Raw genomic sequence first — 12,857 nt, 5'->3', positions numbered from 1 at the left:
ATGGCTAATTAAATTAAGATTTTGAAATAAAAAAACCCTAAATTCTTACAAATTCACACAAAACAATAACATTTTTTACCTGGTATAAGGTTATCCAAGTTTATTAATCCAGAGTTTTCTTGTGTTTACGCTTTCACCATTTAACAATCAATTCACTTTTTAGAAGGAAATAAGAAAACTAACATTATTTTGAGAAGCTCGAGAACACTATTAAGGGACGAAACAATTTCTGTAGCTGAAAGCAATTTAAGACACATTGAATGCGTTATTAAATACTCATAACAAATTGCCTATGTTAACCAATAGACACACGTGGAACGCATTGTTTTACCTTTTTCTTTATTTTTTTTAATTACCGCAAGATAGCGTATTCGAGCGCTGTAGTTGCGAATTGATGTTTGCTCAATGCAAGTATATACATGAAAATTTTAACAAAAGTTCATTGCCAATTTGTAAAAAAGATATTATTATAATATAAATAACAATTTTGGTGTTTTTAAGTTGATTACTATAATGTGTTTTCGAGAAATACGTAATATATTTTTTTAATAACAGACTTTTTTTTCCTCGTTTATGGAGTCGTTTTCTTGGAATATTTGAAAACTACAGGAATACTTAAATATTGTCCTTTCTGACCCAGACAAGTTATTTTATCCTTTTGAGTGCATCATGAAAAGTGCTTAGTATTCTCTAAAAAAGTCTGTTATTTTGTTCTTTTTAGAGTAAATGTATTTCAGAAATATAATAACGTTAATATCTCGAACTTTCACCGCATTTTTCATATCAATGCTTTATACTAAGAGGAAAAAAATTGTTTATGTGTCTAAAACTTTGGGCATTTTGCTCTTAAAATCAATCCTTGTTCCTCTCTGTTTGTGTGCTAATTTATTTAGAAACATTTAAATATTAAAGGTTTGGGAAACTAATTCATATTTCACAACATACAAGTTACTCGTGATAATGATCCTAATATGTGTCCTTACTCATCCCCGTTTTCGATTATTGGCATAGAGGATAAAAATCCTAAGAAAGCAATGATAGTGGATTAATTTCATACTTGCTCCAGAGAAACCTTGATTCAAAAATTTTATTATGATTTCTATCGAAATTGCTGCTGTAAGGCAACAAAATTTGTAACAATGGGTTTTATATTCAAACATTTAATGGTAAAATTACATGAAATTTGCTGTTTTCCATCCTAACCGAAGCAATAATTTTATTTTAGAATTAATTTTCTTAGCTTAAAGATGTACCTAAAGATTTAGCAGCTCATTTAGAGAAATCCCAAAGTCTGTAAGTGATCTAGTTGCTGAGATATAAGCAAAAACAGGCCTCCGATTTTTCCATGGCGATCAGACCAAGTATAATAAAAGTGCTTAATGAAACAGCAACCAAATAAAGATAGAACACTAAAAGTACACTTAATACATTATGTGTACTTATTATGCTTCACATGCGTTTATCACAGACATAATTGAAATGAACAATGAAAGTAAATTTGTACACATTTAATTGAAGGTTTTTTTTTTTTCGGATTTGACATCTAGTTGGATTTGGCCTCTAATTGCAGGTTTCCTCCCAAAAGATGAATGCGGTTATTCAACAAATAAAAAGAAAAACTAACTAATGGCTGATGTTTTTAAAAGAAAACAATTAGAGATTATGCTACTGAAGTTCGAGTCTAAATCTGTTGAATTGCACACTCAAAAATAGACTATTTTAAGTGACTGGGGCGACTCATAATCCTGCTTTCTCACACTCTTTCTCAATTTCATATTTAAATTAATTTTTTTTTTCAAACCAAATTTTTCTTTTGTTGGTTGAAAATGTCATTTTGGTTCGGAACATTAAACAAACAAATTAATTAAAATCCTCATTATAAAAACTTTCAATTCGTAATATTATATAAAGAAATTATGAATTCAGTTCAAAGTTTTTAATTTCACGCGCATGATAAGTTTTAATTTCTCTAAAATTTTAACATCGCAGATGGAGTATGAGTGATGAAATAAAAAAAAATATTGCTGAAATAGCTATTGCTGAAAACTGCTAGTTCATTGCAGTATATGTAATTTTGTACTATACTAAGCGAAATATTTTTTTTAAATAAAACTACTGTGGTACAGTAGAACGTATTTGCGTTAAAAAATGATTTTAATTAGTTTCAACAATTATGGATTGCATTATCATTGAATTGCTTACAGACAGTTGTCTTTATCTTTATCTTCACCAATAATAAAACTGAAAGTCTGTGCCTCTGAATATCTCGGTGTCTGGCTGTTTGGATCTCTGTTACGCGTATAGTGGCTAGACCGTCCGGCCGATTTGCATGAAATTTGGCACAAAATTAGCTCGTAGCACAGGAGTGAGCACTTCGAAGCGATTTTTTGAAAATTCAATTTTGTTTTTTCTTTCTATGATTTTATTTTTACGATCATTGATAGATTTCATTCCTCTACATTGGACAAATTACCATAACACGGACGAGTAAATTATCATAACTTGGATGAGCAAATTAATGTAGCATATTGGCCAGAAATTCATCATCCAATGTTTTTAAATATCCAGGCGAACCAAACGATCTTTTAATTTTCTACCACCGTCAAAGCCGTGCGATAACCGCTAGTCATATATAAAACTCAAATTTTAACAGCGTTTTTTTCTTTTCTGTATTAGAAGTGATCTCGCATTCAGGGCCTGAAATACTATTAAAGTAAATACGACAAATTCAAGAGTACACATTTCGATATTTATCGCAGTGTTGTTAATCAGTTGGTTGACAATTATATGTTTTCTGATATACATGCATGTTACTTGGGATTTTAACGACGAAAAAATGCAACGAATTTGGAAACATTCAATGGATATTCTGATGTGGGCAGAAAAAGGCAGTATCTGTTTTTTTTTTTTTTTTTTTTTTTACTTTCCTATTTTTTGTCATCTATTGGTCTATAGCTTTATTGTAAAAGCTTGCTTTCTTGGTTTCCGCTGAAAATGAAACACAAAAAAAGCGTTTTATGTTCATTGACCTTATGTTAGTATGTAATCCAAAACAAGTTTCTTTCTATAATTCAAAATCTCTTTTGTGCATATGCTGCCTTGACTTTCCCATGGCAGTACTCTTTAGATACGAGATTATTCCTTGCAGCTTTATTTTATGATGAATGAATATTTGTGAAACCTATTGCTGTCAGAGATCATTTTTGAGACATGTCAGAAATTGCGGTTATCAGAAAAACTCGGTTCGACGTATAGTTTTTCAGCGCTGTGATACTGAAAATATGCCTCGGGAAAATGACATTAAAGAGTGAAGAAATTGGAATTCAACATATCTTAGTATGGTACTTGTGGTACCATGTGGCTTTGCTAACTTTGCACTGAAGTTCAAATTTAAACTGTGAGAGGGGTAAAGGCTTTATTCATACACTCATAGCAGCAGAAGTTATTACGGATCATAGCCGGAACTTTCTTCTACATAATACTACCGTTCAACATTATCACTATAAATTCACACACATTTGCGACTTCGTTAAACTCAGGTATCAAAACAATTTCAGAAAAAATTTGTAGCTTTTCAGAAGCATAAATATACCCATTTGTAAAGTAGTGCAGGTTAAGTTTTGGAGTTGATTGTTCTGAGAGAGGTTGTGCAATCAAACGTTTATCTTGTTCAATGCGTCTGTTATTCTGCTTCATATGATTCAGCAGCTTTGTATTGATTTTGATGGAATAGTACTACTGATACTACTAGTACTACTAGGACTACTGATTTTGTAGCACTTAAGCAGAGTTGGAAAACCGTTTTTTCTTTTGCATTGGACAATAGCGATGTGAATCTTCAGTGGGCAGAGTTTAAGGAAAATCAGAGAAAACGGTTGGGGATCATGTTCCCTTTAGGAGAAAGGGTGTCAAAACTAAAATTTGGCCGATGTAGTTTTCCAGGGTAACTAAAGGCACTCTAAATTACAAGAAGTCGCTTTCCATAGGTTTAAAGAAACTGGTCACAGTGCAGATAGGCTCCAATATTGTAAGGCAAGGCGTAAATTTAAGTATTTGGTACGGATCCAGAAAAGAGAGTTGAAGCAAAGACTGGCAGATAACATAAACAGGAATCCCAAAAGGTTTTTTGCATATGCTAATTCGGGGAAAGTTCTAAATAGTCATATTGGGCCACTGGTTGATGAGCACGGAATTTTAATACAGGACGATAGTGATATTGCTTATGTTCTTAATAACTTTTTTTCGAGTGTTTTTAACGATCTCAACAGTTGACACCAACAAGACACAAGCTATAGTACAGCTTGAGGACTTTGTATTTTCCAGGGATGACGTTTACTTCATTTGGAAAAAAAATAAAGAGACTAAGGCTCCGGGACCAGATAATATTTATCCAAAAATTTTAGTTGAATGTGCAGAGGAATTATCAGATGTAATTGTAAATATTGTTACAAATCCTGTAAATAGTAATTATTGTAGTAACGTAACCTGTAAATAGTTTCCCGTAATGAATATACAACCCCTTTTCATATGGCTAAAGTATACGATCCCCCTATTTCCTTTTTGTTCATTGATAAAATTTGATAACGGTCTACTATTTTCCAGAAGCGTGTGGAATATCTGAGAAATTTCTTTTCGGTGTGTATATAAACCGTTATGCTGGATAAAGAGTTAGTTTCGATTGAGAATTTGTACTGAGAGTGTGTATTAGCTCTGTTTATAGCGAAGCATTTCGCTGTGTTGTTTTCGTATTTGGAAGTAAATACGTGTGTAACCGTTGAGTTTACGATGTTGAGTGATATTTGCTTAATTGCTGATGATTATTTTAGCAGTTGTTAACGATTTCTCCTGTACATAGTGTAAATAAAGCTCCTGTGTTTTTATGAAGAACGGTGTCTTCATTTCAAGAAAGTGGAAACCGCACCGAATCCGTTACAATTGGCGTCCAACGTGGGGCTTCTTCTGGACTTTCTTGGAGTAAGTGTGACTTTGGACATTTTTTTCATAAAGACTTTTTGAATTTGGACTTTATTTTTATGATGATTACTCGCGCAATGGATGAACAATTAAAACAACTTCTTGACGCAATCAACTCTGTGAATGGTGATATGGCGGCTAATCAAGAACAATTAAAAAATGATATGACGGCTAATCAAGAACAATTAAAAAATGATATGGCGGCTAATCAAGAACAATTAAAAAATGATATGGCGGCTAATCAAGAACAATTAAAAAGTGATTTGACTGCAAGTATGTTGGCAAATCAAGACCAGTTAAAAAGCGATTTAACGGTGCTGAAAAGGGACTTAACGTCTAACCAAGAAGAAATTAAAAACGACCTTATTTCGGTAAAGACTGTGATGGAAAATAAATTTAATGACATAGAGCATCGAGTTGATGCTATTGAAGAAAAATTTGATACCGTTGAAAGCCGATTCAATGCTGTAGAAAATAAATTTGAAGAAGAAGATAGAAGATTTCATCTACTTAAAGAAGAGATCTTTAAGGACGTGGAAATGAGATTGGCGACCGCGGAAAGCAGCTCTGTACGGTTTGGCGCTCCCACATCGGTTGCTCGACCGTCCATTAAACTGGCCACATTTGATGGGAAATGTTCGTGGCAGGTGAACAAGACCCAATTCATGATAGTGGCGGAAGCGAACGGATGGGACTCTGCTACCAAGGCCTGCCATCTTGCAGCATCCCTGAGAGGTGACGCAGCGGACATTCTTCAGACCCTTCCAGACAGCCAGCGCCTGGATTTCGCCGCCCTCACATCTGCGTTAGAGCTTCGCTTCGGTGAGAAGTGCCGGAAAGATTTCAGCCGACTCCAGTTAAAGTCCCGTTTCCAGAAAACCGGGGAAACCCTGCAAGAGCTTGCGGCGGACATCGAGAGACTGTCTCATCTTGCTTTTTGCGACTGCCCTGCGGATGTTCGAGACAACCTGGCACTCACCTACTACATCGACGGGGTTCGAGATCCGGAAATCCAGAAAGCTCTACGGATGGCGGATGTCAAAGACCTGAATTCTGCTGTTGTGTATGCGATGAGATACGAGGCCGCCCAGGAAGCAACCCGTGTGGATCGCCATCTAATCCGGACTCAGGAAGCTGATGAGTCTGATTCCAGGTCGTCCCACCTCGCTGAACTTGAGAGACAACTCGGTGACTTGGCAAGACATCTGAGCAGCATAACAGCCCAAAAGAAACAAGAGCAGAAGTGCTGGAAATGCGGTAGTGAAGGACACCTGCGAAGGAGTTGTCCGGCTCGCCAAGCTACGCGAGGGAAGGAAATCACCACCACCAGAGCTCTGCAGATTTCCTCTTCTAGTAGTGGCAGTGATGGACTTTTCATTTACGCACATGTAAATGGGAATCCCTGCAGACTGATTGTCGACACTGGAGCCAATGTGACAATCATTAGGACAGATGTGGCTCGTGAATTTGGATTGAAACTGCTGTGGACATCGCCACGCGTAAGTCTCCAGACTGTGACAGGTGACAAAATCGAGATTGACGGTAAAGTGGACTTGGAAATAGTGTTTGGGAATGCCACCTACCATCATACGGCATTCGTCGCTAATATCACGGACCCCTTCATTCTCGGATTGGACTTTTTGAAGAAATATGACTTCACTCTCGACTTCAAGACTAATGAGCTGCACTCGATGAGAGAAGACATAGCCGTTTTCCCCCGCAGAAAGTGATGTAAAATCCGCTCATCAAATAATAGCCCAAACAGATTTATCGATACCCTCAAGGTCAGAATCATTAATACCTGGCTCCATTGAAGAAAGCAATAGTTTTCGATTTGGACTCATTGAATACCCTAACCTAAGCAATAGCCTAAAAGGAGTGCTGGCAGCATCTACGCTTGTGTATCTTCCTAAGGATGTAATTCCTGTGAGAGTCGCCAACGTGAGTGAAAGGCCAAGGAATATCCAAAAAGGTGAAGTGTTAGCAACTTGTACTCCAGTAAACTGCATCATTAGAAGAATCAATTCCCCCGAGACTGTGTCTTCTGAGTCCTTGACATCAAAGTTAATTGGTAGTGCGCCGTTATCGAATGATCAAAGAACTGCTGCGGAACAATTGGTGGACGACTTCAAGCATCTGTTTTCATCTACATCGGAGGATGTGGGCCGGACGAATTTAACGCAGCATAGGATCTATACTGGAGAACACCCCCCTATTAAACAGCATCCAAGACGACTACCGTTTGCCAAGAAGGAAGAGGTTGAGACCCTCCTGAAAGAAATGCAGGAGAATGATGTCATCGAACCCTCGTCCAGTCCTTGGGCCTCTCCCATCGTCTTGGTCCGAAAGAAAGATGGCTCCACTAGATTTTGTGTCGATTACCGACGGCTGAATGAAATCACCAAGAAAGACAGTTACCCTCTTCCACGGATAGACGACACCTTGGACACTCTTTCCGGACACAAGTGGTTTTCGACCCTGGACTTGAAGAGCGGCTACTGGCAGGTTGAGATACACCCTGAGGACCGAGAAAAGACAGCGTTTACAACTGAACAAGGCTTATGGCAGTTTAAAGTGATGCCCTTCAGCCTCTGCAATGCACCAGCTACGTTCGAGCGTCTTATGGAGACAGTTTTAAGAGGACTTTCCTACGAATCCTGTCTGGTCTACTTAGACGATATCATCATCGTGGGACGCAGTTTCGAAGAACATCTGGCAAATCTTAGGAAGGTGCTGCAAAAGCTTAAGGAAGCCAATCTGAAGTTAAGCCCGTCCAAATGTAATTTGTTCCGCCGGGAAGTGAACTACCTTGGTCACATCATCTCTTCTGAGGGTGTATAAACCGATCCAGAAAAGGTATCTGCGGTCAAGAGTTGGAGTCGTCCCGAAAACATCCATCAGCTGTGAAGTTTCCTGTGGCTCTGCACGTACTACAGGAAGTTTGTGAAGGGTTTTTCCAACATTGCACGACCTTTGCATAAGCTGACGGAGAGCAAACAATTGTTTGAATGGTCCAAAGAATGCGAAGATGTATTTCTACGACTGAAGGAGGCTTTAGCATCAACGCCTATCCTCGCCTATCCTCAGCCTGAAAAATCCTTCATCCTGGACACTGATGCGAGCAACGAGGGCATTGGAGCTGTTTTATCCCAAGAAATTGACGGCAATGAACATGTCATCGCTTACTGGAGCAAATGCTTATCAAAGTCGGAGCGAAATTACTGCGTCACCAGAAAGAAGTTACTGGCCATAGTGAAAGCTGTAGAACACTTCCATCATTACCTCTACGGCCGAAAGTTTCTGCTTCGGACAGACCATGCCTCGTTAACTTGGCTTTTGAACTTCAAGAATCCAGAAGGCCAGATAGCCAGATGGATACAGCGGCTCCAGGAATATGACATGGAGATCAAGCATCGAAAAGGGTTATCTCACGGTAATGCTGACGCTTTATCAAGGAGACCCTGTCCTGAGAACTGCCACTATTGTTCCCGAATCGAGAAAGAGTATGAAACGACTAGCCCTACCGCCTATCAGGTGTCAGTGACTCCAATATTATCAGAACCTGATTCATGGAGTGACGACCAAGTCCCAAAAGATCAACTTGAAGACCCCGACATAAAACCAATTTTGGAGTTCATGGAAAGTGACAGTCGGCGACCCAGCTGGCAGGACGTTTCCATCTTCAGTCCTGCAACAAAAAGATACTGGGCTTTATGGAACTCGCTCCATTTACGGAACGGCGTGCTACACCGAAAATGGGAATCTGACTACGGCAAAACATCTAGGTGGCAGTTACTACTTCCCCGATCAAGGATTTCAGATGTTCTGAAAGAAATACATAGTAGTGCGACTGGAGGACATTTTGGTGTCTTGAAAACCCTCAATAAAGTTCGAGAGCGCTTCTTCTGGAGCAAGGCGAAGGATGACGTGGAGAAGTGGTGCCATTCTTGTGACGCCTGTGCTGCTCGTAAAGGACCGAAGAAGAGAAGCAGAGGGAAGCTACATCTGTACAACGTTGGAGCTCCTTTCAAACGAATTGGGATCGACATCCTGGGTCCTCTACCAAGAACTGCTGATGGGAACAAATACATTCTTGTTTCCATCGACTACTTCACCAAATGGCCGGAAGCATATCCCATTCCAGATCAAGAGGCTACCACCGTAGCAGAGACTCTAGTCCAACATTGGATCTCGAGATACGGAACACCTTTGCAGATTCATTCCGATCAAGGGAGGAATTTCATCTCTGCTGTGTTTAAGGGCCTATGTCAAATTTTTGGAATTGAGAAAACTAGGACAACACCACTACACCCACAATCGGACGGCATGGTGGAGAGATTTAACCGCACAATCCTGAATAATCTCTCACTTATGGTCTCCAGAAATCAACAGGATTGGGACAAGAAGCTACCTTTGTTCCTGCTGGCCTACCGCAGTGCTGTCCACGAGACTACCGGATTTGCCCCATCTCAGATGCTCTTCGGACGTGAGATTCGACTACCTTGTGATCTCGTCTTCGGTCGTCCTCTGGATGCGCCTGCATCGCCTGAGGAGTACATCCAGGATCTCCAGGCCCGGTTGGAAGACGTTCGTAACTTCGCACGAGAGCGAATCAACATCGCGGCGGAGAAGATGAAGACCCGATACGACACAAGGTCTACTGGACATGAATTCAACGAAGGCGACAAGGTTTGGTTATGGAATCCCATCCGACGGAAAGGTCTTTCACCCAAGTTGCAGTCGCATTGGAATGGACCCTACAAAGTCCTTAACCGACTGAATGACGTTGTAGTGAGGATCCAAAAATCACCTAATGCAAAACCTAGGGTTGTACATTATGATCGGTTAGCCTCATACTATGGCCATAGTTCATGAGTATTACGTAAACAACCATGGTTGATAACATAAAAGTTGTAGATAATTTTTGGTTTTAATGTTTAGTAATATTTCTTGTTATTATTGTGTTTTCTGTATCTGTTAGTTATTAATTAATGTGTATACAGTAGAGCGCCGATTATCCGAACACGTCGGGACCGACCCTAGTTCGGATAAGCAAAAGTTCGGATAATTGGACAGACAATTTAAAGGATATCCCTATCTATACAAAAACCTTCACACTTTATCCAGGCTTAGGACTGGCAACACTGTTAGTGCTGGCGTGTTTAATAATGTTTTTTTTTTGTCTTTTTTTCATTTTTTAAACATTTTTTTTGTCTTTTTTTCATTTTTTTAACTTTTTTTTGTCTTTTTTTAAAAAGATTATAATTTAAGTAAAAAAGCTTTTGATTTTTTCTTGCTTCAAAGAAGACATTCTTTTCAATGCTGCCATATCTCTAATGCTTCTTAAATGCATTGCTTGAATAGGATCAGCGTCTTTCTGCCTTTCGAGCCATTTCATAGCTTTTTCCAAGCATTCAAAGTCTTCGCTATGTGATGGACCTGGGTCATTTTCAGAGCATTCATTTTCAATTTCATTTTTATTTTCTTCATTTTCGCCTTCAATCTCAGCCACAATCTCATTGTCATTTAAAATCTGATATCCAGGGTCTTGCATGTCACAATTTAGCCACTCATTAATTTCTTTTTCCTCATAATTTAGGATTCTTCCCATCTCTTTTATAGTTTTACACTCCTCGTTTTCCTTATCAGATGCTTCTGCTCCAGTATCAATTTTTTCCCTGTTTAAAATTTTATTCCAGGCATTTTTTAACGTTGATGATTTTACAAGCTTCCAGGAATCGGCAGCCATAATGCAACAATCTTTTAAATTAATGTTTTTGGCATTCTGGGAATCAGGCTCTTCAGTGTCTTCTGATAGAAGCATCTTTCTCAACATTTACTTTCTATAAAAGCGCTTAAATGTCTCTATTACACTCTGATCCATGGGTTGCATCAGTGATGTAACATTAGGTGGCAAAAACTTTACTCGGAACTTCCCATTTTCCCGTTCAAGGGTATCTGCACACGGATGTGAAGGTGCATTATCAAGAAGTAGGAGTACTCTGCCCTCTTTCTTCATATCTTCTTGATGTGTCTTAACTTTAGGAATGAATGTGTGATCATACCAATCAATGAAACCTTCTGATGTCATCCAAGCCTTCCTTTGAGAAGTGTAAATTACAGGCAGATTTTTCCAATTATTAAAACATCGAGGCTTCTTTGAATGTCCTATCACGAACAATGGTATTCGATGGTTACCGGTTGCATTTGCGCAATTAAGAACTGTGATTCTTTCTTTGTTTAATTTAGTTCCAGAAGCACTTTTTTCGAACCCAGATGCTAATGTTTTTCGGGGTAAAGATCTCCAAAACAGGCCGGTCTCATCTGCATTGTAAATAAATTCTTCTTCGTATTTTTCTGATTTTACAAATTCAATAAATTCTTTTACGAATTTCGTAGCAGACTCTGTAGATGCAGATAATTTTTCACCATGCAATCCGATTTCGCGTATACCATGCCGTAGCTTAAAATTTCTAAGCCACCCAGAGCTTGCTTGAAATGTATTAGTATTTTCTCCATTCAACTTTTCGTTGAAAAATAGTGCCTTCTCACATAATAAGGGTCCAGAAATGGGATGACCAGATGAGCGTTTCTGCAAAAACCACACGTGCAAAGCTTTATCTACTTTATCATCAAAGGATTTTTTCATCGATTTTCTATCTAAGCTTCCTTGCTCACTTTCAAGTCCCGTTTAATACTTCATAATTGATTCTTCATTCTTTTTTATATCTGATATTGTAGACTTTCCTACACCAAACTCCGCTGCTAATTTTGAAGCGGCTTCATTATTTTTCAGCCTCTTCAATATCTTTCCTTTGTCTCCTAGCGAAAGAACAACTCTTTTTCGCTTTCCAGACATCTTTTCACCTTCGTTGCAGAAAAAGAAATGAGCTAGATCGCTGGTGCAATCAACAACCGCTATCAAGAAACCTTTAGTAACAACCACTAACAACTCTATTAACAACAAGAATTAACAGCGGCTAGCAACCGATATCGACGATAACAAACTCTAAAAAAAGCAGAGCACATGATTCTGAGCAACTCACTTTGTCAACGTAGATACTTCACACAAACCAGTTTTTCCCCACGTGTCCACAGCGAGGGTGGGGGGAGAAGAATGCAAACAGGAATTTTGTGCTTTGACCTTGGTTTCTCAACCCCTTTCTTCAAACCTTTTGTGTTCTCTCTTCCCACTAACAAAACTCCCCAAAAATACCTTGCAGTTTCCGGATTAAAATTTGTATGCCAAGAAAGAAAAGAAAAAAGATAGATAACAGAGTGAAAAAAAGAGTACGTACGTAATTGAAAGCTTGGTTGGAAAGGACAGAAAAAAAAATTAGGTTTTGGATGAAAAATATGCCGTTCGCATAAAGTTCGGAAAAAAATTTTAAAAGGCGAAAAACACGGTTCGGATAATTGGAAGTTCGGTTAAAAAATTTTAAAAGGCGAAAAACACGGTTCGGATAATTGGAAGTTCGGTTAATTGGAGTTCGGATAATCGGCGCTCTACTGTATTTGTAAACTTGTGATAGAAGTTTGACACCCTTTCTGGAGATTGTACTGCTCGGGACGTGCAGTCCTTAGGAAGGGGGCAATGTTACAAATCCTGTAAATAGTAATTATTGTAGTAACGTAACCTGTAAATAGTTTCCCGTAATGAATATACAACCCCTTTTCATATGGCTAAAGTATACGACCCCCCTATTTCCTTTTTGTTCATTGATAAAATTTGATAACGGTCTACTATTTTCCAGAAGCGTGTGGAATATCTGAGAAATTTCTTTTCGGTGTGTATATAAACCGTTATGCTGGATAAAGAGTTAGTTTCGATTGAGAATTTGTACTGAGAGTGTGTATTAGCTCTGTTTATAGCGAAGCATTTC

General features: G+C 38.5%; 1 protein-coding gene across 1 annotated transcript; it reads right to left on the bottom strand.

The window, feature by feature from the left end:
* Positions 1-10,810: 10,810 nt before the first annotated feature.
* LOC129223008 (jerky protein homolog-like) lies at positions 10,811-11,623 on the bottom strand. Its single transcript, XM_054857572.1, has one exon. The coding sequence runs from the start codon at positions 11,621-11,623 to the stop codon at positions 10,811-10,813; it is 813 nt and encodes a 270-aa protein (XP_054713547.1).
* Between the last annotated feature and the right edge of the window lie 1,234 nt (positions 11,624-12,857).

This window comes from Uloborus diversus, chromosome 5, assembly GCF_026930045.1.
Source record: "Uloborus diversus isolate 005 chromosome 5, Udiv.v.3.1, whole genome shotgun sequence".
Lineage (NCBI taxonomy): Eukaryota > Metazoa > Arthropoda > Arachnida > Araneae > Uloboridae > Uloborus > Uloborus diversus.
Note: the sequence above shows the minus strand (reverse complement) of the source record. Positions and strands in the feature narration are given on the sequence as shown.

Bases quoted from the DNA above. Each gene is read 5' to 3' on its own strand.
- LOC129223008 (XM_054857572.1), bottom strand. From the start codon at position 11,623: ATGAAAAAATCCTTTGATGATAAAGTAGATAAAGCTTTGCACGTGTGG.